The 26,998-nt window shown below is 33.4% G+C and overlaps 1 protein-coding gene across 4 annotated transcripts in view; it reads right to left on the reverse strand.

Annotated features, from left to right (window-relative positions):
• LOC138187573 (adenomatous polyposis coli protein) overlaps window positions 1-26,998 on the reverse strand; it is a 95,207-nt gene that overhangs the window by 50,776 nt on the left and 17,433 nt on the right. For all 4 annotated transcript variants that reach the window (XM_069128494.1, XM_069128497.1, XM_069128496.1 and 1 more), the window contains exon 3: window positions 15,204-15,438. In XM_069128494.1, coding sequence (XP_068984595.1) covers window positions 15,204-15,369 — 166 coding nt within the window. In that variant the 5' untranslated portion in view covers window positions 15,370-15,438. The remainder of the gene's footprint in view (window positions 1-15,203; window positions 15,439-26,998) is intronic.

Raw genomic sequence — 26,998 nt, forward strand, 5'->3', positions numbered from 1 at the left:
TATTTTTTTTTAATATATTCACTGATTCTTACACAGATTAGTTTATTTCAATAAAAATTTCTCGAAAATCGATATTAAGAATGTTAATAAAATAACGAATCTACCGAACTTCTTAACATTCTGAATTTTCCATTTTGTATTTTTCAGCTCCTCGCGCATTCACTTCCTGAGTCATATTCTACAGTTTATTCCAACTAAATGATAATAATCTATTTCCAAAAGCTGTTCACAATTTGGCAGTATTTTAATAATTTCGTGAATAGTAACATATGCACGTTGAAATATTTCCATCAAATTAATTTATAACTCGAAAGAGTATGTTTTATGTGTACGTATATTAAAACTGGAATCAATTGAAATGCATGGAATTTCGAATCTTAATTCAGCACAGGACGGTAGAGAGTTGGTACAATAAAAAAAAAGGATGTATTAAAAGCGTGTTTCACAAGTTGATGATCGATTTCCTGCTTTAATATTCATTTACCTTAGTCTGTTTCAACCGTAAACCGAAGTGTATTGTATGTGAATCACGATGGAGCCTTTACACACAGCATCGGTGACGAAAGTGCATAAATATGCAGTTTATTCACACGTCCGTATAATTGAATGGAGTTTCAGACGAAACAGCCCAAGCGCTTTCCTTAAATAGAACAATCGAAATGTATCCTCTAACGTTCCCAATGTTACTGAACTTTTACTCGTAATAACAAACATAGAGGACACATAAATTTATCGAAACTACTTATTTAGAAATCTGCACGTCGTTCCATTTTTACTTCAAGCGTGTGTTTCTCAAGAAATGTATTTACTTTTGCGAAAGCTCATTATACACATCATTATAATACTAGAAGTACCAGTGTTCTTCATTTGGTTCTGTCAAGTATGTTTTCTTTACATCTTCGAAACGAACACTAAAGAAAGAGCTTTCGGTATTAAAAATAATTTGTTACAAGTAGACTACGAACATTCGTGCAAATGTAAATCTACAGATTTGTTAAACAGAGATTTGTTTTACCCACTGAATATTATGACTACTTTATTTTAAATATTTTCTGTATTTTTGCATACTATATGCATTCTGGATATTTTTATATTTTTAGATTTCCCACAATTGCATAAAAATCTGACGTCTGGTTATGAGCGACAAGGATTATACAATAAACGATAGAAACGATGTTTGTGTAGAATTGTCGGCAGAGTATTGACTGATAAAAAGCTTTAATAACTTCAAAACAAAAAGCGATAACGTCAATTTTTTTTCCTCACAATACAAAGAAAATTATCATCCTTATCCATTACGACAGTCACGAAATTTTTTAAACTTTTGATTAGACGATCATGAACATTTCTTTAAACACGAAGAAAAATTCCTACACCTATTTTGCATATTACGATATGATTAAAATGCGAAACGAAGTACAACTGAACAATACAAAAAATTTTCAACTAGTCGAAAAATGGAGAAAATTAAAAATTAAAAAATTAAAATCGGTTGGTACTCAGGACCCTGCTGATTACCCTGTGAATGTTAAAAATTTCAGGAGTTCAAAATTTATAGGTTTGTAGCACGTATTAAGAGACGTAAAAAATGCTAATTGAATGAAGGACCTACAATAAATTTTTCATAACAGAAGTAATCTCATATCATCTGTAAAAATCGTCATATATTATCAACTAAATGTAAGGATATGCACATAGATTTCATAACATATAAATAGAAAAATTAGTTCGTAATTGAGAAAGGGTAATAGAAAACGATAGAGAAGATGTTTATGATTGATTATCGAAAAACAAACGAAAAAGATACAATAATATTGCTAATTTTCTAAATAATTGAGAATATATTTAATATTACCACATATTCGATATTATCACAATTTGACATTTGTAAGATCCTCGATAGAGTGAAAAAATATGTTTGGTCTCATATCAAAATAAACGAACAGTTTGAATAACACGGAACTATTTAATTGAATTTTGAAAATTGTTGATCATGTCCTTTCCTTGTGGGTTTCATTTGAACTCATAATGGTTATTTTATGATTTCGTTGCAGTAAATGGGATTCAGATAAATGGAATTCTTCTAGCGTACAATCAAAAATATAAACTTACTTATATACTGCATTAGAAACGACACGCTCATTTCCAGCGCGTGTCACACGCGAATCGAACGTTGTTCCGAACTTTCCTGTTTTCACATCTCTTCCAGTGTCAGCCAGGAAAACGCGGTAACCTCGACGAGTTCTCCAAGATAGACCACAGCCTACGTGTTTTCAACGGTCATCGTAAACGTTCCGACTCCGTAAAATAATGTTGAATTTATTACCGGCTAAATATAACACGGAAAGTATTCGTGAACCGCTTGAATCGAGCACAAAACCGAATTCTCTTTCTAATTTTGAGGTTTTGACATCAGCATCGTATGAATCGCAACTGTTTCGCGCAAACGAACGCGTAAGTCGATTATGCAATTGCTTGAAGATTGTTATATAAACAGGAAAAGTATGTATGCGGACAATACAGGAACTGGTTCAAAAATAAACTATCACATCGAACTCGGTAATAAGTTTCTTCTGATAATCTAAAACCAGACGTATGTACAAGATATCAAAAAGAAGAAATCTGATTGTAAGATTTTAATACGATTTTAACGAGTCACGAGAAGAAAGAAAATCAAAAAGGTAAATAAAGTGTTTGAAATATTCAAAACAGAATGATACTATGCAACAAGTTTATTAAAATATTATTTGTTAATTACTGAGAATAAGGGCGATGTCGCTGATTTCAGTGACCTTGAAATATATCGTCATGGTCAATATTCCGAACAATTTCTGCCTATACATATAATCGTCGCTTGGCTTTTAAAGCTTGGCTTTCTCTCGTAAAAGCCGGATTCTCTTTTAACTTTTCAAAATGTTCTTTTCTAAAGACATCGATACTCTATTTGGGATATGTAATTCAGAATGGAGAAGTTCGTCCCAACCCGTGTAAAATACAAGCCTTGAGTTCGTTACCTGCACCAACGACCGTCACACAGCTTAGGCAGTTCATAGGTTTAGCTTCGTACTTCCGGAAATTCGTTCCTAAATTTTCACAGGTAATAAAACCCCTACGGGTAAAGAATTACAAGATTTCTGTCAAGGTAAACACTAAACTCCACTTAATCTCAACCGGTGCTAGTAGGGCCAACGGACAGGTAGAGCGTATTATTGGTACATTGAAAATTATGTTCACAATCATAGAAACGACCGGGCGATCGTGGCTAGACGCGATTGGCAAAATACAGTTGGCTTTGAATTGCACCACCAACCGCGTGACTAAATCGAGTCCATTGGAACTATTAATTGGTAGAGCAGCAAAGACCTTATGACTCGTTGATACCCGATAATATCGAAGAAAGAGAAGTAGATATCTCTGATGTAAGACAGCAGGTAATAGAGAATATACAAATTAGTGCTATGATAGGTACGATAAAGGTGGATTTGACAAAACTAAAGCTGAAGTAGTTAGGTTTAATCTTGGTGATTTTGTATTACGCAAAAACGAGGAAATAAAATCAAACTAAATTAGATCCAAAATTTAAGGGCCCGTTTGTAATAACTGAAATTTTGGTAGGAGGTAGGTGTGTTTCGAAAACAGTAGACGGTAAACGATCCTATAAATACAGTTATGACAAATTGAGAAAAATGCCAGATAGTTGTATGTTGGCTTTACATTAGAATTAGGGTTAGGGGCGTGAAACGAATCTTCATTTGGATTGCACATTGTCGTTATGCAATAGAGAAGACAATGACTAGTGCAAATACAATTATTACAGAATTTGACAAGTAACCGTGGTAATTAGATACTCGAGAAGCTAATGATAATGATCCTAGGTTCAATAACGAATTCGCGGTCAACGGGATGATAGATGAACATGCTCACAAAATCTAAGTCGGACGCGTAATATTCACTGGTCGTAAGGCGTTACTCTCTTCGTTGATGAGATCGCAAGAAGAAGAATGAATTTCCGTCCCGATGATGCCAGAGAGGAAATCTATGATGAGGTGTGTCTAAGGACACGAGATCATCGGATTCGTCGAGGATAACCTCCGTTCAGAAAGTAAGGGAACTTGACGTTGCTGCTAATTGGTCAATCTCCATATCGGTGGTTAGAAAAAGATGCTAGCCGCCTTCGAGGGAAAGTTGCTAGTGGGAGACGCCGTTCGTTGAAAAATAGGTCTCCCCTATCTTCTCGTAGTTGGGACAAAGACTGTTTGTTTGAAGGACTTTAGTTAACTAAATCTTAAGATTTATAACGGGCCCTCAGGCTAGCTAAACATGTACTGCGGAGACGCATCGACATCTGGCAATCATCTTACTCGAAGAATAGTGTCTGCGTGTGGCGAGCCACGGGACAGAAACCATTGGAATGTTTACTGTCGCGTGCCGCCACAAATATTTCTTTTAAGGAGAGCTATAGAATTACTCCATACCTTTGTTAGACAAAGCGTTCATCCCGTGACCGCGGCTACGTTCGGCGACTGATTGTCATCTCGAGCCCAACGATCCTTCGCAAGTAGTCAAATAAGCGACACCCGAATATGGGTTACGCGGCCTGACCAGAAACTTTGCTGACACCCGAATACGGGTGTCGTGGCGGTCAAAGTGTTAACGGTCTACACGACATTGCTCGACGACACGTGGAAACAATACAGATTATTACAAGAAGAATTAGAAGATTTAGGCAAGGAAGAAGACGCGCGAGTTTCCGAAATAACAAACACATATTACGATCTAGTAGTACGAGTAGTGTATTCACACACTCTCATGGATGATGCACCAACATCGTCGTCGAAATCGCTAAGCTGCGAGTCATCTAATGTCGCCGAGCCGATATCAATTAAACTACCAGAAATTCATTTGCCTACTTTCGACGGTACCATCGAGAATTGGCATTCATTTTACGACTCCTTTTCGTCCACTATAGATCGAAGCGAGCGACTTACACCCGTACAAAAATTTCATTATCTCCGATCCTCCTTGACCGGAAAGGCCGCGCGAAGTATCTAATCGTTAGACATCGCAGAGTTAAATTATTCAATCGCTATTGACGTTCTTAAAGAAAAATTCGACTGCCACCGTCAAGTCTGCATGCGCCACTGGGATTTGATTTTCGACTATCCGAAAATAACCAAAAAGACACCCGAAGTCATAGATGATTTTCCCGAGACGGTCAAAGTAAATCTCCAAGCTTTAGAGAAACTCGGTGAACCAGTCATATCAAACGTCGTTCTTATCAAATTATTCACATCGAAGCTACCCTCAGCCATTATTCGCAAATGGCAACGCACATTACCTGATAAGAAAATGTCATATACGCACTTGGTAGACTTTCTTAAAACACGGACGAACGGCGATAGGACAAGCTCAACATCAACCCCGATGAAAAGAGCGTCCGATCAACATAACCGTCAGCGACAAAACGCGCCGCGAAGTCATACATTCACCACCGTACATAAGACGTTGGTGTGTCCAAACTGCCAAAGACAACACGAAATATGGAATTGTGATGTCTTCAAAGCGAAGTCGCCCAAGGAACGCCTTGAAACCGCCAAAAGGGCGTCGCTCTGTACTAATTGTTTAGGCAAGGGACACGCTCTTACTCAATGCTCCGCCGTTTCATGTCGCATTTGCAGACAGCGACACCACACATATTTGCATCAAGACCAAGGTCATGGCAAGTCGCGAACACATATAAGCCGATCATCGAGCGGTCGATCGTCGAGCGACCGATCATCCAACGGTCGATCATCGCCTACTTCACCGACCCCGCGTTCGTCACATCGTTTGAGACGCGCATCCACGTCTTCCCGAACGTCTTCCCGAACGTCTTCCCGAACGTCTTCCCGAACGTCTTCCCGAGCGTCTTCCCGAACGTCGTCCCGAACGTTAGTCACAGCGCAGGTCAACATCTTAAACAATAAAATTCAACCATTCCGTTGTAGAGCTCCGCTAGTCACCGGCTCTAGCAATAACTTTATCACCGAAAAACTTGCCAACTCATTAAAACTCAACCAACGGAAATGTTCGGTCCCAATCGAAACGCTCAACACGTTATCGACGACCTCGAAACGCTATATCACGGGTACGATCACCTCCATTGACGGCACATACGAACGCACTTTGACGTTCCTAATCATACCAACGATATCGACTTGGCTCCCAGATCAACCCGTAGATCGCTCAACGATACAAATACCGAGGAATCTCCAATTAGCCGATCCAAGATTCCATAGACCTGCTCCGATCGAAATCTTATTGAGCGCCGGACAACACTAGCATCACTCTGTGTCGGCCAACTTGGTATCAGTCAATCAAACGGGCCCGACTTGCGTCTGCAAAAAAACTCGATTCGGATGGATCATCGGGGGGAGCTCAACCTCGCAATCATCAGCATACGCATTTCACTCCTCCACGACGGCTTTGCAGGCAGACCTCGCCCGTTTTTGGGAAATCGACGAAGGACCGCCCACTTCACACATTTCGGAAGTGGAACGACAATGCGAGGAACACCTCCGAAATCACGTTTAACGCACCAACGAAGGGCGATACATTGTCGCTCTCCTTTTTAACGAAACAACTCCTTCGCTTGGATCCTCTAAAACCATGGCGATGAAGTGACTCACATTCCTCTGCCGTCGATTCCAACGAGACAAACAATTCGAAGCCGACTATCACGCCGTAATACGAGAATACTTGGAATTAGGACACATAACGAAGATTACCACGGACCACTGCACGGACAACGGATATTTTCTGTCACATCACGGCGTGATCAAAGAGTCCAGCCAAACTACAAAACTCCGAGTCATGTTTGACGGATCTGCACCAACCACCACCGAAGTTTCATTAAACGACGTACTTCATACGGGACCGAAACTACAAGATGACTTGTTTTTCATTCTCCTAAGATTTCGTTCTCATCAATACGTCATTACCTTATATGCCCTAAGAAGATCTTATTGGCCTATCGACGGCCGTAGTCAAGTTTGGAGCACGCTGAAGAAGTGCGTCCGTTGCTGCCGAGCCAATCCACCTTCAGTGGATTACGTAATGGGCGACCTCCCAGCCGCACGGATAACGGAATTTCAGCCATTTACCAACGTCGGAATCGATTATTGCGGACCATTTTACATCAAAGAATGAAAGGATCGCAACCGACGCAAAATCAAGGTATATGTAGCAATCTTTGTATGTCTTGCAGTTAAAGCAGTCCACATCGAGCTGGTCAGCGACCTCACTAGCGAGGCCTTCATTGCTGCTCTGCGAAGATTCATCGCTCGCCGAGGATTCTATGTAACAATCTACTCTGACAACGGCCTTCGTTGGCGCCAACAACGAATTACGAGAGCTCCGAAACCTCCTGCAGTCCGACGATCATAAGGTAAAGGTTCAGTCCTTTTTAGCCGACCGATGAATCGAATGGCATTTCATTCCTCCCAACTCATCTCACTTTGGCGGGTTGTGGGAGGCTGCAGTGAAATGCTTCAAACGACATCTCAGACGTGTCGTAGGTAACAAGCTTTTAATATTCGAAAACTTCAACACACTTATCATTGAAATCGAGTCTATCCTCAACTCCCGTCCGCTGACTCCAATATCATCAGATCCAAACGATCTTCTTATCCTTACTCCCGATCACTTCCTCATCGGAGATTCACTAACAAGTTTTCGAGAACGAGATTTCAGGGACACTCCATCCAATCGTCTCTCCAGCTGGCAACATATTCAAAAACTCAAACAACATTTCTGGCGCCGCTGGCATCGAGAGTATCTGAACGAGTTGAACACCCGAAACAAATGGAGCTAGGACAGTCACGGCATACGAGAAGGCACCATCGTCATTCTCAGAGAAGACAACGTTCCTCCAATGCAATGGCCATTGGACAGAATCATCAGGGTCCAACCCGGCGCAGACGACATCATACGGACAGCTACCGTTCGAACGGCAACGAGCACCCTGGATCGGAGCATCAAGCGGATGGTACCACTACCGAGCAGATCGACTCCAGATGACTCCGAAACAATCAACAGCACCGAAGTCTGACAAGAGATTTACTTTACATCACACCATATCACCTGATCGGTACCCTCTCAACGGGGGAGTATGTTACACCACGAAGCTTACCACAGGCTGTATTTCTAACCGTCGCTCGCGGTCCTACAGTGTCGCAGACAGATCGTCTTATCTGCCCGACGGAACATACACAATGTATCGACGAGCGCATAGTTGTCACCAAGCAGCGAGATCTAGAAACGTCGATTTTGTTCCGTTACCTTTTCCACACAAGAAGGCGGCATACATGATCATAGGCGCGAACAGTGGCGTGACCCGAGCATAGTGGGGGTCGTCCCAGAGAAGACAAAGAAATGATCGAAGGGCAATCAGTCCCTCCTGAAGAGTCAAACGTTATACATCGAGAAGCCTGATGATTAAAATTAAGGTCGCATAGTCTAACGAATTCATTGACTTTCTGTAACATATTTACTGTATTCATTGTTAAACAATTTGTGGCGTGTTCATCTTATTATTGTTAAATATTGCCAAATATACCATTTTATGTTAACCTGTTAATATACTGTTAAATTCATTGAACTACCCCTGCTATCTTAATCGAAACAGGGGAACGACTATTTCGCGGCGTCGATTAACAGAATCATAGCGAGAATTTACGCCTTTCGCTGACGCGTTTTCCTCGCGACCGCGTCTCTCCGCGAACGGTCGTAACAGTCATTAAAATTAGGAGCGAAAAAACTCTTGCTTTCGAGAGAAGAAAAGAAGTCACGCAAACTGTTGTTTTAATTATATTAATTTTTCTAAACAAATTACCAACAATTGTTATAATTATAAAATATTTCCGTTTTGTATGAGGCTTAAGATATCTTCCATTAGAAGAACTTAGAAATATCGAAAGAGATGTGGCGGCACTCATCAGCAAATACCACCACTCGACACTAACTAGGTCGGACGACGGCAGCGCAGTGGTTAGCGCCTTAGGTTACGAACGTTCGGGACCCGGGTTTAAATCCCGGCGACCGGAGTCCGATTTTTCTTCCACGCATTTAAATTAAGAAGAAAAATAGCAGTACCCCATCAGCGACATCTACAGCCAGCAACTACAATTATCATGGACAACACTTACACCTCAGAGAGAAATTCTGAAAAAGAAAATTACTAAGCATGCTAGTCTTTGAACACGAAAGTTCTTTCAAGTATAATATCATTCTAGAGTATAATGCCATAAAAAACAGTAATATTAGATAGACCGCCGAAATATAAAGAAATTATAAAAATATAAATATAAATTTAAGTATGCTTAAATAAAAATAATCCCACCGTGTTAGAGTCCTGCCCACACAGAGAGCGCAACTTAATTCGAAAGGTAATTGTCACATTACAATTTAACGCACTGGATGTCGCTTTAATTTAAACACGACGCATCGACCGTATAATGTATAATTCGTTCTGCACTGGATTGTCAACAGGAAATTTTATTATTTACGTTGGGTGCTTGTGTAATGAGCATCGTTTGAGTTTTTGTAGGCTCTTGCCTTGTATCAATACTATCTAATCGATTATTTCATCAGAGGATGCACGAAGGTGCATACAAATGACCTATCACAATCTCGAATTCACAATAGCCAATTCAGTCAAAATTAACCATTTTACTTAAAACGTATCCAATTGAGCATTTACAAATATATAAACAAGAAAAATAATTTGTATTATTTTATATATCAAATATATAGGTAATATTATTATTTTCCTTGTTACTAAGGATTACAAGGGATTTCGCTTCTTTGGTTTATTTTGCCACTATGTTTACATCTAGTAATTACTATATTATGTATCCGTTTCTTATTAATGATTGAAATACAAATTTTCTATCAAGCTTCTATCAACTACAATACAAGATACTCTTTATACTAACTAGATATACCAAATATATATACAATAAATAATTAAACATCGACTTAAAAATAGAATTAAGCAATAATTTTTCATTAATTGCTTATTCTCATCCCTGCGTGTAATTTAAAAAGGTGACTGATATAATACACATAATATAATATAATTAGCTTATTTTTAATTTATAAAATTTAGTTGCAATATTTTATTTGTTTCGCAGTACTTTATCTAATTTACTAAATTAACGAACGTTATGCAAAAGAATGGATCAGTACTAGTAAGTTGTGACTTCATCAACTACATAATATTTTAACTTTACTGCCCGATAATAATATGGCAACAATTCAACATTTTGCTTTTTTTTACACATTTTATATTCTCTGCCAATTCATATCTTATGTTAAAAAAGGGAAATATAACTTGTCCAACGAAACACGCAGAGAAGTAAAGATACTCGCATCACAGGTGTTGCACGTGCAGTTTTTGCTTTTAACATTAAACCTACCGGCGCGGTTAAATTGACCGCTCTCGCGACTTCTACACAAATTTAACCATATTTAAACTTTATGATATCGCTTCATAATTTCTGACTTTTCCTAAAACATGCATACAGTATATTTTTCGGTAATTAATTTTAGTTTGCTCTTTTATTTTCTGAGAAAAATTTGTACTCTGTCTTGTCTACCGTGAGCGGTCATTTGGACCGCCCGACAAATTATGTTAGTTATTCTTAAAATAAATGCAATCGGTACAAAGAAAAGGCTATTTCAAGGTCAGATGACAAACAAAATCAGTAATAACAAATAATAACAGCTGTTACACCCGCTGTTACACAAGATAGCCACCAGCAGTCAAGACATATCGACTCAGGTCCATAATAATCCTAAGGAACTGCCACAAAATTTAACATTTTTTACAGTCTATTGTTACAAACATTTTAAAAGTCCAGAAGTTTCTTACGGTTATTGCTCATTCCTATAAAACACGGGAAAAGCTTTCCCAACTCCACCCTCGAGTAACTGTTGGTGGAGAACGGTCAATACTCATCAATATTTTCGTATAAATATCGCCGTCACAGATCATATTTTTACTTGCTATTGTCTTTTCAACTAGAATACATCTCGGTTTCTAAGTCGATTAGTCGACATCTAAATTTGTTATCTCTAAAACGCAGACAGAAAGCATCTCGGAGTGTTTTGTGTAAAGTTGTTATAAAAGGAAAAATAAAGCATATCAAATCTGACAATAACTTTTGTATTCCGTACATAGTGTTATTCTGTGGTAAATATTTACCCTAGAAATGTCAAGATTTAAAAAAAAAAATTATAAAAAAATGACGGACATAGAAGAAGACTGTTCAGTGTTATGGTTGACAGCAGAGAGTGAAACTGGGCTCGATGGGACAGTTTGGAGAGAAATAGATACAAGTCCCAAATCTGGCAGGACATCAGTTCATAATATTTTTAGGGATATGCTAAACGGCATATAATGAAAAGACAAGTAAAGACGGCATTTTATCTTATCATTGATCACCGTATAAAGCATTATATAATAAAATGTACGGAAGAAGTATTTAGAGTACTGGGGACTAAGAAGGAGCTAGATGCAACAAAACTAGATGCATTTATTGCTCTGCTATATGCCCGCGGTGTATATCAGGCAAAAAATTTAGATGTCTCTTATTTGTGGAATAAAATTTGGAGACCTGCATTTTTTTCAAAAACAATGAGCAGGAATGACTTTGCTGAAATTATGAGGTTTATACGATTTGATAAGAAGAGTGAAAGAAGTCAACGTTTACGAACCAATAAATTTGCAATGGTATCTACAATATGGGGCCAATTTACAGAGAATTAACAAAATTGTTATAAACCTAGTGCATACATTACTTTTACATAAAGAATCGTGGGGAAAAAGCCATGCAATAAAACTATCAACAAGTTTAGATTCATTACTACAAAAAACTTGTCAAGTAAAAAATTGTAAAGGTTACAAAATTACGAAAATTTGTTTAAGATGCGGGAAATATTTATGCGGCAAATGTACATTTGATAATAAGATAATTTGTAAAAAAATGCAGCAAAATTGTATAAGATATATCTCTATATAAATAAAAGTGTAATTCTATTTAAGTCTATAATTGAAATTAAACAAAAGTAAATTTGGACGAAATGTTATGAAGGTTCATCATTTTATATACATTTAGTTATAAATTAACCATTATCTAAGTTAAATCATAAAAACTATTACTTCTTTAATTACCGGTCATTTTGACCGCACACGGTAGGAATAGATATACACGAAGTGTCGGTAGCTTTAGTGTTATGCCAGTGAAAGATACGGCAAACGCGTTTTTCTCTCGATGTCTCACGCGGACCAGAAGTACATACGTACTTTGGCATGGTATGGCATTAATCCAACCGTTTTGCCTCTCTTGGACTCGCAGACGCCACTTGCCAGACAGCACAACCGTCATCCAACTTCGTACATACGTCTCAGGCTGATAATATTGAGGAACTGTGCAAGAAACGGAAAACGATTGTCCTCCGTCAAAGCAGACACGGAAATAGACGCGACCGAGATGAACATCTTCTGCTTCAATGAATTTTGGTATTCGAACAATATATTCGATCGCTTGCTTCGCCATCAAAGATAATATTTGCTTTTTATAAATTTTCCGTTGAAAACTTGAAACTAGTTATCGGTGAATTCGTATGGAAACTAGTAGCAGTAAATTCATGTTAAATGATCGATTTGTATTGAAATTAGCATGGATAATTCGCCATAGCTGAAAACTATGCACAAATTTTTCAGGAAGAATGGTAAATCAGTTCAAGAAATTTTGCAACATTAAAAGCTACTAACGAAATTTTGGTTAATATTAACATTATTAATATATTGATCTAAGTAAGGGGATAAAAGGGGAGACACGGGAAGAGAATGAGAGTTTAGACAAAAAATAAGAGTTAAAAGAAAAAATAAAATATAAAATTCAGTGTCAACGGAGGTGTATAACAACTGAATGATAGATATAAAAGTTGAATGTGTATTTAGAGCAGAAAGGTAAGGGCATAAGGTTAAAATCGATTGTAAAATTTAGAAATTGTAACGAGTAAGACATAATAGTTACTGGGAATATGAAAGTAAGAGAACATATCAACAGTTTCTCAAAGAGTGGACTAAAACTAAGAAATGCATGCAAAGAAAAAAAGAAGATTATATCACAGGAAGTCGAAGCTTATAGTGGATGTTAAAAAAGACCAAGTAGAAAAGAGGGACAAAATACAAAAAGCATAAGAAAGAAAAAGATGTGAAAACCGTATAAAATAAATAAGAAAGTGAGGCAGAATAATTTAAAGTAACACATACAGAGATGTAAAATCATGTATCTTGCGAGAAGGGAAATATTACATTTAAAAATATATATTATAAAAGAAATTTATATGTCGTGATCTAAGTTACAATTAGGTAAATACAAAATTTTAGTTAATTATATACCGGTACAATAATAAGTTTTACTTATAAAATTGTAACACACGTGGAAGATTTATAGGGTGTAATGTAGTCATTTAATTCTTAAGAGTGATTTAATTATATGAGTAACTTATACAAGATGTATAAAGTCCCGATAATATGTCAAAGTAATGTTTTAAACAAAAGTTAGTTAGTTTTCGGTTCACTACATATTTGGAAATTAGAAAATAAAACAGAATTTTTTAATAAAAAAATCAAGAACATATTGACTTTTTTAAATGGCACCATATATTTTGGACTTCACAGAATTATAACTGATATCAAGATGAATTCAATGACTTACTACACTATGATCTTGAGGTGATCTTGAGATGAACTTTAAGTTCGATTAACAGCAATAGTTCATCGTAGCGCTCAATACAAAACAATATTATTATTACCTTTGCATATTTCTAATAAACTTGTTTTATTTTTTTCGTCTTCCTAAGAACGGATTTGTTCATTCCAACAAGCTTAGGTCAACCTAGAACGAGGCATCGAATTTTGTTGTCTGTAGGAAAGAGCAAACTATGTTTCAGGTTCTTAAATCGATTCATATGATGGTGAATGCTTGCGTTTATTAGTAGTTGTTCGAGATGGTCTATTAATGTGTACGGTGTGATTGCTGTTATCGACACAATGAGTGGGTATTATTATCAAGTACTTATCCTGATTTCATATTTTTTCTACTTTATTTTTTCATTGCATTTTTCTATTACGTTTTGTGTTCAATAGTATGGATATATTTATTAGGTAGATTATCTTTTGATTTTTGCCTTGAAGGGTGATGACTAACCTGTTGTATAGTATTGCTTTGTCTGTGTGTATTGTAGTGCAAGACCACTTATCTCCAAGTATAATTTGTAGTGTTCGTTTACAAGAATAATAGTTGGATATACTTATAGTACGGTGTGTCGCTGAGTAGTCCGCTTTTATTCACTATTACTTGGTGTACTATCTTTACTGCTGTTATTATTATTATTAATAAAATTCAGATTTTATATTAAGGACATAAAAATTCACTATTTATGTATTACAAATTTGTACTAAATAAACAGTTATGATAATTATTAAATAATTGATTACCTGCTCTAATAATTTAAGAAACTGCCATTTTAAATTATTACCTATCACTTTACTAAATTTTTTTATGCGCACTAGTACAAAAACGAAACCAAGGTTCATTTTCTTATATGATTTAAACGCAGCTTTACTGCTTAATGCTTAAATTAAAAAAGATTATTCAAATTAGGAAAAAGCTTGGTTAAGTTGCTCTGGATTCTAACGGTATAATACTAGCTCTTATCGTAAGTTCAACGGACTTTCAGCAATGTCGCGAGCTACATTTACGATGCAGTAAAAAACAATCGATCCAGTAACCGTTATGGCAAATATCCGTTTTTGTTCCGTAGAGGTACATTAAATGTAATAAAGATTTTATTGATATCAAATATGTTTCTTACGTGTTATATATGTACAACAGATCAATCGATTAATTAAAACAAGCTTATAAGTAGAATTTTGTTGAAATTAACGCTGGAAATGATACAATTTCCTCTCTTTGATATTGCTCTTAAAAACAATTGTTGAGCAACTGTTTGCTACTATTTTCTTTTCTGTTTTTCTGCTATTATTTTAAACAAGATTTATTATTAAATTAAAATGTCGATGTTCTTTCTAATGTTAATTCATCGTAATAGAAGAGAAATAAATTGTCATTTCTTTTTACAAAACTTACCGTTTTCATAATTCTTTTGTCCGAGAGAGAAATTGTGGTTTACATCTGGCGGATCAGCATTGTCGAACAGGTCAGAAGACAACTGTCTTTGCAGACGGATCGTTTCATGCGTCAGCTCCCGAACCTGAATGAGCAATTCCTGATAATTCGATACCGGAAGCGTCATTGCTGTACACTGTATCTTTCACTGCGCCCTTGCGCCCAGATTTTGAAAGAACAGCCATCCGATTTGAATCTGTAACAAAATGAATGTTGCTTATCAATATAAAATGCATCTTATCCGTATAATTAAATTGCGAATGTTTACGTATGTTAAATATATAACAAGTATATGACATTTATACATGTAAAATACGCAAATATTCACGAAGAATATGCAAAATGTGTTAGTAACATGTGTGATATAAGTTTAGAAATGCGAATATCATTTGCGATACAATATTTAATAAGAAATATTTAACAACACTTTTGTAGTCATCCTGATATGTTACAGCTTATGTTACAATAAATTATAAGCTTTTTCCTCAAGTTTATCAACGACGACAGCGATGAAGATTAGTAATATTAGATAAGACATTTTAAAATTCACTCATTTAATAAAGGTAAAACTATTTAGAATTGCATATAGCATACGATATGCACACTATATCAATTATACAAAGTAGATCAGTCATCCATATACGGTAAGAAATAGTGGATTTTAATTTTTTTTAGCTATGACGCATCATTCCATGATCAAAAAGCCTATAAAAATTATAATTTAATAAACATATCAGGCAACCTGTAATGTAAAAATATAAATTTTGTCATTTAATAACATCAATAAAAAATTTGGCATTTTGAAACCTTGCTAATTTTTTGAAAATAGGTTTTTCAGTCAAAAGATCTGAAAAAATCCCTAGATATATAACACTACAACTGTAGTAATCTCAAATATTGTTACGTAAATATATATATATTAATAGGAGTAGGAGACTAAAGGAGACTAAAATTTTGTCAAAATGGTTTTGCTAGAAAACTCTCTCGATTGACGTATCATAAATTTATATTGGTTTTGGGATACTTTTATCGTGTTTATTCGGTTATGCTCTTTATTTAGGTTTCATTTCTCTACTAACCTTCTGTAAAAATATGTATTTACATAAACACTCATAATATACAAATAACATATAAAATGTTAAACAAGTATGTAATTATTTTAAAAATTAACACTTGAGGAATTAATATTTCATTATCTTAAAAATATCTACATTAAACGATCAAATTTTATTAATGCATAATCAAGTAGTAAATAATTAGTACGACATTTTTATTATTTTCGCTCAAGACAATATTTTACTGGAACCAAAACAAATTATCATTTATCTATTAATATACAGAACACGATAAGAATACAAAGAAGTAGAACTACATAATTTCTCTTAAATAAATCAATTCCGTGATATAAATGATCGAAAGCAAAATAATTCACAAGATATACCAAGCTTTTGCAGAGAAATATGTTCCTTTAAATTTATACGATTAAATAAAATATATTTGATAATTAATGTGACTAAGACTGACTAAAAAACAACATATAAATAATATTATAAACTATATCAAGATTCTAAGAGATTTTTAATGCAGTGAGTTAAAATAAGCATCTTTTATAATATGAATGCTACTCGTGTTCATGGATAGAATTGCAATGGATAAAGAAGCTGTTTACAATTACGTTTTATCAAAAAGTGAAATACCAATAAATATCAAATATATCAAAATATCAAAAAATGAAATATTTCGTAAATTTTATTTAATTTTCGTTCGTCTGTCCTTGATACTAATAATAGTGTATGATTATATAATAGTACATAATTGGATATAAATCCAAATCTAACGTAAGAAATCGATTAAAAATATTATACATACACAGCTGTAACACACTATCGTTACTATTACTGTATTATTGTATTTATATTTTATATGTAGTAGCGATATTGTTATATTTGTTGCAGTGGTACTTTATATCGCATACGCAGAAAAAATCAAAGGGTTGGTATATCCGAAAAGAAAATGCAGTTGCACTTTTTTTACATAAAAAAAAGGTAGAGTGTGGATAGAGTTATCGCACGTAATGTGAATATTTCAGTTGATTCGTACAACTACACATCTCATATAAATGTTAAAATATAATTATGAATTAATGGCTAACTAACAGTTGAAAGTAATATTTACTATCTCCTTGTGGAATTAACAGATATACGTATGTATGTACATACAATCAGTCACAAAAATTTACATACACTTGTTAAATATAAAATTTTTTAGTGAAAACGTTAACTCTACAAATTCCTTTAACGCATTAATATACAAATTGTTAAAAGTGTAACACAATTTATTCACTCGCATCTTTAGTAAGAAAAAGGAGGTACGGAATATAAAAAATCCCATAGGTATTTGTAGAATTTCGTAACTGGCATACATTATATGAAATTACAATTGTTAGTTTAAAATTTTATTAAAAGTATATTGAAACTAAATGTATGACTCGTCGAAGTATAAATCGATTTCAAATATTATTGTTGAAATTGAGAACAATGTACTTCATAATGCTTAACAATTACAAATGCCGACATTTAAAAATACATCTTGTTGTATCGTAATATTCTACGATAGCTCAATTAAAGAATAAACTCCATTCGACTCCTCCTATTTGTAATTTTCTAATTAAATTACGTTTTGCCAAAAATAAACAACTATCCACATACTTTCGACCGCTAGTGTGCATTATCTAATTTCGTTTTATAAGTTTTATTCTATCTCTAATCATTATAAAAATATGTCTATCTAGAGATGCGAAACATACTGTATTTGTAAAATAATTTCACACAGCAGACCTAGAAAGCTAGATTACATTGTGAAAATCCATTCTGACGATTGTCATTATAGAATTACAAGTGACATCAAAGTCTGAAAAACCGCGAAGAGCAATACCGTATACAGTATACAAGCTAGATTCTGAGCTATACAAACTCGTCATTCTACACGCGGAGAACCCCTTTTGGTTGAAATGCTACGAATCACGAGTCGTTGCAATTGCAAGTCTCCGTGTTCCACGGTTATGCATATGTACGCTTAAGTACTGCACTCGTTCGTGCTTAAAAGAGCTTTTGTCGATAGGGAGGAAATGCTGCAGCCCCTTCCATCCCCGTCGGCACTAGCTCGACACATGAAAAGCGTGCGCGCGTGCACGCAAGTCGAGGGAACCCTAAACTTACCACATTCGTTCGCGTCAACCGGTTTGTTTGTGCATCGTCTAAGACTTGGTAACCACGCTCAGTAGTTACTTCGTCTAATTTTCTGCTAACATTTCTCACGAATTTTTCCCATGTTTCTCACAAATTTTCGCTAATTTTTTCAAAAGTTGTTGTGCAAGTCTTTGCAATTGCGCCAAAGTTTCATACAGGTTAAAAATTATGTTCTCATTTTTGTGTAAATCGGTTTGTAATATGTTTTAATTTTCAAATTGTATTTTGAGAATTGGAAGCAAAAATGAAAAATAATCGTAATATGGATTATGATGATTTAAAGATCATTTTTTCAAATTTTGATACTTGGAAATTTCAGTTTCGAACGTTTATACAGATATTGCGTTGTTTAGAAAATTTATAGCATCCCTAATGGATACTGGTATCGAATTATCTGATACGTTTTCTGAAAATGAAAGTAGTTTTTTGTTATAAACTTCAGTTAGATAATAAGACGTATAAATATATTAATTGAAAAGCAGCATCACTTGTTACATATAAAATAATCCAATGAACGAAGAGTTAAGAAATAGCTGATTTTTGGTTAATTACAATATTATAAACAAATCCTCAAAGATTTACCTATAAAAAATTGTCTTCGCTGCTTTATTAGTTTTTATTCGTTGCATTTAAATATAACATTGAAAAATGTAATTATCTTTAAGGAAATTATCATTAAAGACTTAAATTCTCAATCCAAGTTATTCAAATTCCCAAAAATTCAACCGAAGGATAATAAAATACACAGTTGTTGTAAATACGTATCATCCGATAGAACGATGTAATGTACTTAAAATACCTTTTGATAATAGTACACAAGATGATCTTGAACGCAAGAACCATGAATTCTAGGTGAACCCATGGAAGAAACACAGTTTATAGAAAATAATGTCGCGGAATAAAGGCGTAGCGGGTCTGCCAGAGCGCGTCTGTCTCGCTTCGTGGTCCCCATGACTGGAACCAGTCTAGATTGCAATAAGAAACTTTGGCTGAATGCATTCCATAAAGAGAGAGAGAGAGAGAACTTTTTATTTGACTTTTCAAAGCCAAGGTCGATGGTATTCAATCGATGAAGTACCATGGTAACTCATCGAGTAACAATCAAGTAACATAATTGTATAAACACTTAAGGCTAGTAAATAATTGTAAATAGGTAGTTATATATTCTGCTAAATAGTAATATTTAAATAATCAAAGAATTCTAAATTTCTAATATTATATTTACATTACACCTACGAAGAATATTACTACACCAACCAAGTTATTGATGATAAACTATTGATGATGGTAAACTAACTTATTACAGTTGCTTTTATAGAATATCGGTGTAATATTAATATTAATGTTTAAAGAGTTAAAGTGTAAAGTTGGTAAAAGTTAATGACTATTTAAATTTATAATTACATAATCAAGGAGCGTATAAAATTCTGGTGATGGTGATCACCAAGTTATATGTAAATAAATTACCCGATTATAATTGACCAAGAAGAAATGAAAAAACTCATTAACTTGATAAATTAATTATTTTGATAATTTACTGTTATTCCTTTAGAAATTATATTAGAACAACTAAACTGGCAACTTTGCAGTATCTGCTACCTACGATGAAACCTTTTCAGTGTCATTGTAAAGGAATCATGGAAACTCTCTTATACAATCACACATAATTACTAGTGATGTAAATATCATATTGCTGTATTTGTCAAAATATCGAGAATGAAGTCGATGATTTCATTCATCATTCATTTATTTTATTCATCGCTAAGACAATGAATTTAAAAATTCTTACTTTACATATTGAAACGTAATATTTTAACAATTTTAATTTGATTATTAACAATTCGAAAAGCATTCACTGTAATTGAAGGAAATTATTAAAAAATTCTCAATATAATTTTTGAATTTCAGCATATCGTAATAGAATTAACGTAAATATCGTTGATCTATTTCTATCCTTTATCGACTGAATAGCAAGAGTCCATCGTTACTCTATATTACTCTGTATTTCTGGTATAACTTTTCAAGAAGACATTTTCTCGTTACTTTTACTCATATATCTTATACATTGAATAATATGATTGTATATAGGAAAAGACTGAATAGACCTTGTGTAATTATTTGGATATTTAAATATGTACGTAGAAATTTATAGATACAGGTATTTTATAGATATGTTGATATTTAGATCATAACAGCATAATTTGGAATCTATATTAATTAAATATACTTTATTTTTTTCGTAAAGTACAGTAAGAACTTAAAGGATATTCTGTATAATACTGTAGTTACAAATATTCTTCAAAATAATCATACTTGTTCACTCATTAATTACAATGTCGAGACATTATTAAAAAATAAAGGAAAAATATTCAAAAGTACCTATGTAAGATGACAGTCTAAGATACAATGTATAAACATGCAATGTATGTACATATGTATAATTAACTAAATTATTAGCTATTCGACCATATTTCACCCCTGCAAATAGTTAAGTTCTTCGAGCGCCAAACTTGACCTGGTCACATATGCGAAATGTATGTGCAAGATCTACGTTCTACATAGATATAGACTCCTATTTCGTACGCGCTTAATGCCAAAATTGCGTTCTAAAAATACAGCACCATGTCAGCGTTGTCCTCTTTGCCGTGTTACGTGGAATTTATTAACGCGGTCAACGCTCAGTCATAATCACTTCACGTGTCAAAAACACTCCTCTTTCCCCAGATATATACTATGAAACTTAACGAATTCTATTTCCCAAAATACTTCAAACTTTGAAGTAACTTCTGACGTAAATATAACAAAATGGTACACCTCGTCGAAAATATAAATTAAAATCCTTCCTTGAAGATAACTTTGCAGATGAAAAAATACGATTACAAGGAAGACAATTGAGTAAAATCGAATTATCGTTTTACACTCTGGAAATTTTTACGATACGATCGATTAGCAGCTGCAGCATATTTTTACAGTGAAACTTTTCCAAATCAAGGGTCCCGTTTCGAAGAGAAAAAGGTAATAAATGCGTACAAATTGATTTATAAGGTGGCCTTCTTCCATTTTTTAATGATGGAAGCACAATAGAAGATACAATAGACAGGTTCACATGATAAATGTTGTCGTAGTAGCAACTGTGCAATACAGTGGGTTCTATGCTTTTGATGGAAATAATTCTATGCTTTTATAGAGAAAAGTTAATCATCTCTTTCCCTTTTTGCTAACGAATATCGTCCCAGCGTTCAACTTTTTATAAAAATTGGCAAATATTTTAGTAGCTAGAAATATTGAAAAATATGCTATTGAATAGGACTAAAACTGAATGTGATAAATGTAATGGGGGGTAACTGGGAAAGAAAAATAATAAAAAATCATAATTAAAGCATCTGCGTTGGAAACGGTACAAATTGGTATTATTCGGCCATATTGCAACAGTTCAATTAATTTGAATTTTATTTTGTATTCTATGTATCTGTTTTACATGGTAAATATCGTCGTCAGTTTTTACCGTGTAAAATATAAAATACAAAATAAAATTAACTATCCTAATATTCAGTAATGTAGCCGAAACTATAGTTCTAAGTTCATCATTACGGTTATCGCTCAGTTTTTCATATTGCACACGTGAAAACTGCAAAAGAAAGAAGAAGATTAAATCACAGTCAGACCGTAAACTCATCATCAGTTGATTAACATTTTATGACCATATTATACTATGGATGTTTAATTTTACTCTGCATACCGTTACGACTTGTTGGAAAGAAAAGTGCACTGACCGACGTGGAAGCCTTGTTATAACATAAAAGTCAAGCAGATAGATTTAGAAAAGACCATCTTCTAGAAAACCGAACTTGTTTACTGGCTCGATGCATGTTATTTTATGAGAAGACGGTCAGAATAATCTGGCGATTATGAAATTATTTCATGCATTTGGTCTCAAATTTGGAGTAACGCAGATTCTGATATTGAATCACTACAAAAGAAAGGAATAAGAAGGAAAAATAATTTTTAGCGATTATGAAGGAAATTTAGGATGACAAATTTTGATATTTGATCACTAGCTTTCGCGCTGATACTTTAAAAGAATGAAAGATATATTTATAAAATGCATGTAATAAGTAAGGCGTAAGATTGTGGTTTAATATGTGAAAACTTTTTCTCATTAAGTGCTTCTATGCAAATCCACATAATCATGAAATATTAATCAACGCGTTTATGAAGCTAATCCCTCTGAAGATGCTGGTAATTAACAGGACGAAGATTATACCGCATTGTGTAACGAAATTTGTAAATAATTACTGTAACCTACTTAAAGTTCCAATGTTGATTACTTGCTAGCCCGTAAAAGTTAGTTGATTATTTTCATTTTCCTAAAATTAATTAATAACTACGATAAATATGCAATCTTTTTAACATATCTATACTTCCAGCTTTAAATATACTTCTAAGTACTATACTTAAAAATAATTGGAGCATTGTTCGCTTTATACGAGGAGTAAATCACTCGTGTTACAAATTTTTTATTTTTTTGTGAGATTCTCAAAGCTTAAAATGTGCATTATCGAATCATTTACTGAAAAAGAAGATTAAAAATATTAGACAAGGTTGAAACGTTAAATTTTTAGTAAAAGTTTACAAATTTATGTAATCGATATTATTCAACACTTCCTGAGCTTTGTGTAAAACCAAATGTTTTTAATATTTTATAAAATATTAAAACAAAACAAAAAAGAAAATTTTTAGTAAATACCTTATGAATTTAAGTTATTTGACTCTCTGTCTAAAGTAAAATATATTCGACTTTTCTGTAAAAACATCGATCAACTGCTATTACAAAACCGAAGTTTTCTAAAAATGCAAAGATTAGTTCGGTATAATATAGTAAAATAGTGAAAAGTAAGAAATTTTCATTACAAATACAAATTTAAATAGTCCCACTTGTAAATTTCATCCAAACCCACTTATAAACAAATCGACCATCTATCATCACAATAACAAATAATATATGTACTTCAACGATGAAGAGTATATGCACTTCGATTTCCTAGTTCCCTAAAAAATACTAAAAACAATACGTATTACAATTTCCTATAAATTAGTAAAGAAAGAACGATCCTTAGTTAACTTCAAAACACGACCTTTCTATTAAAAATAAAATAATTTACAATAGCAAAAACAAATCCTCTAAGAGATACTAATTCTCCAATTTTGTAATATCTTTGATCGCAATATATATAATTCCATAGCGATATCTAACCAGAGATTGAAGCTTTAAAATCAATTACCTTATAATTATCCGTCACGAGGATCTCAAAAATCATCGACTGTCTCAAAATGATCTTCGATCTTGAATCAGAAGTAAACGAATTGTCTCTTTCACAAGATGGCAAGGAATAATAGCTCGTGTCACATTCTAAGTTAAACAAGACGCTACGGTAGAAATATACATAGAGGAGAAATGCTCGACACACTGTGAGGCAGACACACGAGCAGAACCTTCTCCTTCTGCTGTCCAACGAAAACTCATGGTGCACGCTCAACGCGGCTACGAAGGCCCTTCCTCCCCCCACTCCAGCGATGGAAGTTAATCGTGGTGGAGAAACCCCTCGTGGCGTTCCTGGTTCGTGTTTAGCAAGGGACAGACTCGTTCTTCGAACATGTGACGAATGCCCTGAATCGCTCCAAATGTTATTCGAAATTAAGAGCTTCGAAAACCTTGAACCACCTAACTTTCTTAATAAATCTTGACACAACTGATACCTAAAATTTTACTGCCTAGAGGAACCGAGCGATCTTATGTATTTTTAACTGTTATCGTAAATTTACTGACTGAGATGTAATTTAAAGATATGTAAAACAATCAGAAGGAAATGAGATCTTATTATAGCAGTGAAAATGTAAAAAGAGCCTACGACAATTTATGTGTAATTTCATTCGTGTAACAGGAAAATTGTTGGTATAATATTAATTTGGGTTTGATCCTTGGTGAAAAATTTACGGATAGACGATCAGTTGAACTACATAATAATAATAATGATATAATGATAAAAATATAAAGTATGTGGTAATTCTGGAATACAGTGACAAAATAAGTTATAGGTTTAATTAACCGTCCGTAATACTATTTTATTATAGTTTGTACAACAAATTTAAAAAAGAAACGCTTTTTATTATTTTGAAATAATGCTAACATCCCTCAAGTTCCTTTTATTTATTTTATTTATTTTACACCCATATATGTCATAAATTGAAGGAACATCAATTGTAGCTATTTTTGGAAAAGTATTAACATCTCCTAAGCTTATTTCCTTCTCTTTTTCCATCTTTATATCCGTTATTTTTCTATTGACAATGTAATTCTACCTTTATTACAAAAATCTATAAAGTTATCACGAAAAACGTATCATTAAATAAAAAGTAATCGAACTTTCTTGAAAAATTACACTATTGTAGACGGGGCATTAAACTATACGACTGTTTGATGGTACATATAATAGAGAGTGACGATAGAAAAGTGAAAACTAGTTCTACTTTCGTGCCAATTTTTGCTTCATACAACGAAGATCGTAAAACGTTTTCGATGATTCAGTATGCTTCAGAGTCTGCTCGTATAATTGTGCTGAAATCGAGTATATACAAAAAACTATCAAAATTGGGGTATCAAGATTGTTGCAAAACCACACAAAAAAAACACAAAGACGTATATATACATATTAAATTAAAAAGACACAAATATAGTAAAGTAATAAATAAAGTAGGAATTGCCTCTATGCCTTTCGTTCGAAAAATTTGAATGTATTTCATTATCAGAATAAAAATAATAAGATTTGGAAACTAAACGATATACGTTTACTGTATCATGTGATTTTCAAACGTAAATATTTTTTACGTTAAAAGGTAATGCGATATTCAATAAAAAATTTACATGTATGTTTTGGATAGGAAGAAAATAAGAACTGTCCAGCTATTATTTAATTTCAAAAGAATTATTGTCTGATATTAAAAAAATAATAATGAAAGATTTAAAATAGTCAAGATTAGAATAAAAAAATATAAAGAATTTAATACAGTAAGATAATAGATAGAGATAAAAAAATTAAAAAAATTTAACTTAACTCAAACTAAGCTACGACTAATAAAATAAAAATTATATTACTGTAAACATATAAAAAAGGAAAGAAAAGAATTGACTGGGATGATTTTTATTTCCACTAAAAAGTTTCATCTCCAAATGTCGAAACTGTACATTTCAAAACAACATTTATTATAAATCAAGCTAATATATCCTTCGATTAATTCGATTAAATTAATTTAAATGTATCTTTTTAATTGATTGCGAAAGGTAATTAAATAAAAAAAATGTTAAATGCACTATAATTTCATGATTTAAAAATTTGAATATTTTTTTTATAGTAAAAGATAATTTAAATACCTAATAAAAGAAAGAAGAAAAAAGCAGAAATATCAGTAAATAATCGTGTATAATATGATTCTCGTTGCGAAGGTTAAATGCGTCTTTTGACCGAAAGAGAAGAAACGCCATCAAATTCTTCGTCGGTTAATTATAGTTACAAGGTTTGTTACAAAAACAGAAAATGCCTTGGTGGGAATGTCTACCGGCTTTCGTGGAACACCATAAAAGCACAAATCGCCATGTGTGACCTGCAACTGGTTGATCATAAAGGAAAGCCTCTCGCGTTCGACGAGACCTCGTTGCATCGCATTTGTAAACCTGTGTCGAATGCGATCGCCTACTACACATTCCTCGTTTAATTCGAACAAGAAAACGAAGTGAAAAAGTTTTTTAGAACCTAGGGCAATATGTATCATCATTTTTAGACGAACAGGGAAATCATTAAAATGGTATTACATAAGACAAATAGATTTATGATATATAATTTTTTATTTTATTTTATTTGAACAATAATAATCTATTTGTACAACTCTGCTAAATATTTATTGCATTTAATACCATTTTTAAGTATATTGCACCATGTTGCTACAACAATTGTACAAGTATTGTTCTTCACAACAATTTTAAATAGTATCGTCTGTTTAATTTTTATTATAATAGGCTTAAATAGAAATTTTAAGTAGAAATAAAATAGAATTTAAAATTGAAATAGAAATAACATTAGAATTTCTTAAACTGTACTTATCGAAATTTTCTTACTTTTTTTTAGCTGATTCGGTTTGGGGTTTGATTAAAGTTACAACTAAAATGCTCTTCGTATAAACTATGCTTATCTTCTAATCTACTCAGATAATACTCAGATTTTGATTAGATTACTGGTTTTAATAAACCTTTCGTACATAAAAAAAAAAGAAAAATACAGAACGTTTTGAAGAACCATTTAAAAAATACACAGTAAGAACTTTCTAAACCTTGTAAGATGTAATTTGTAAATAAATTTAATTCGAAAAAATTACATTCGTATCTATGTAAAAATATTGTAAACTAATTCCTTTCTTGGTTGTGAAACCAAAAAAAAAAGAAAAAAATATATATAT

Source organism: Bombus flavifrons, chromosome 15 (genome assembly GCF_040668555.2).
Source record: "Bombus flavifrons isolate JBK064 chromosome 15, iyBomFlav1_principal, whole genome shotgun sequence".
Lineage (NCBI taxonomy): Eukaryota > Metazoa > Arthropoda > Insecta > Hymenoptera > Apidae > Bombus > Bombus flavifrons.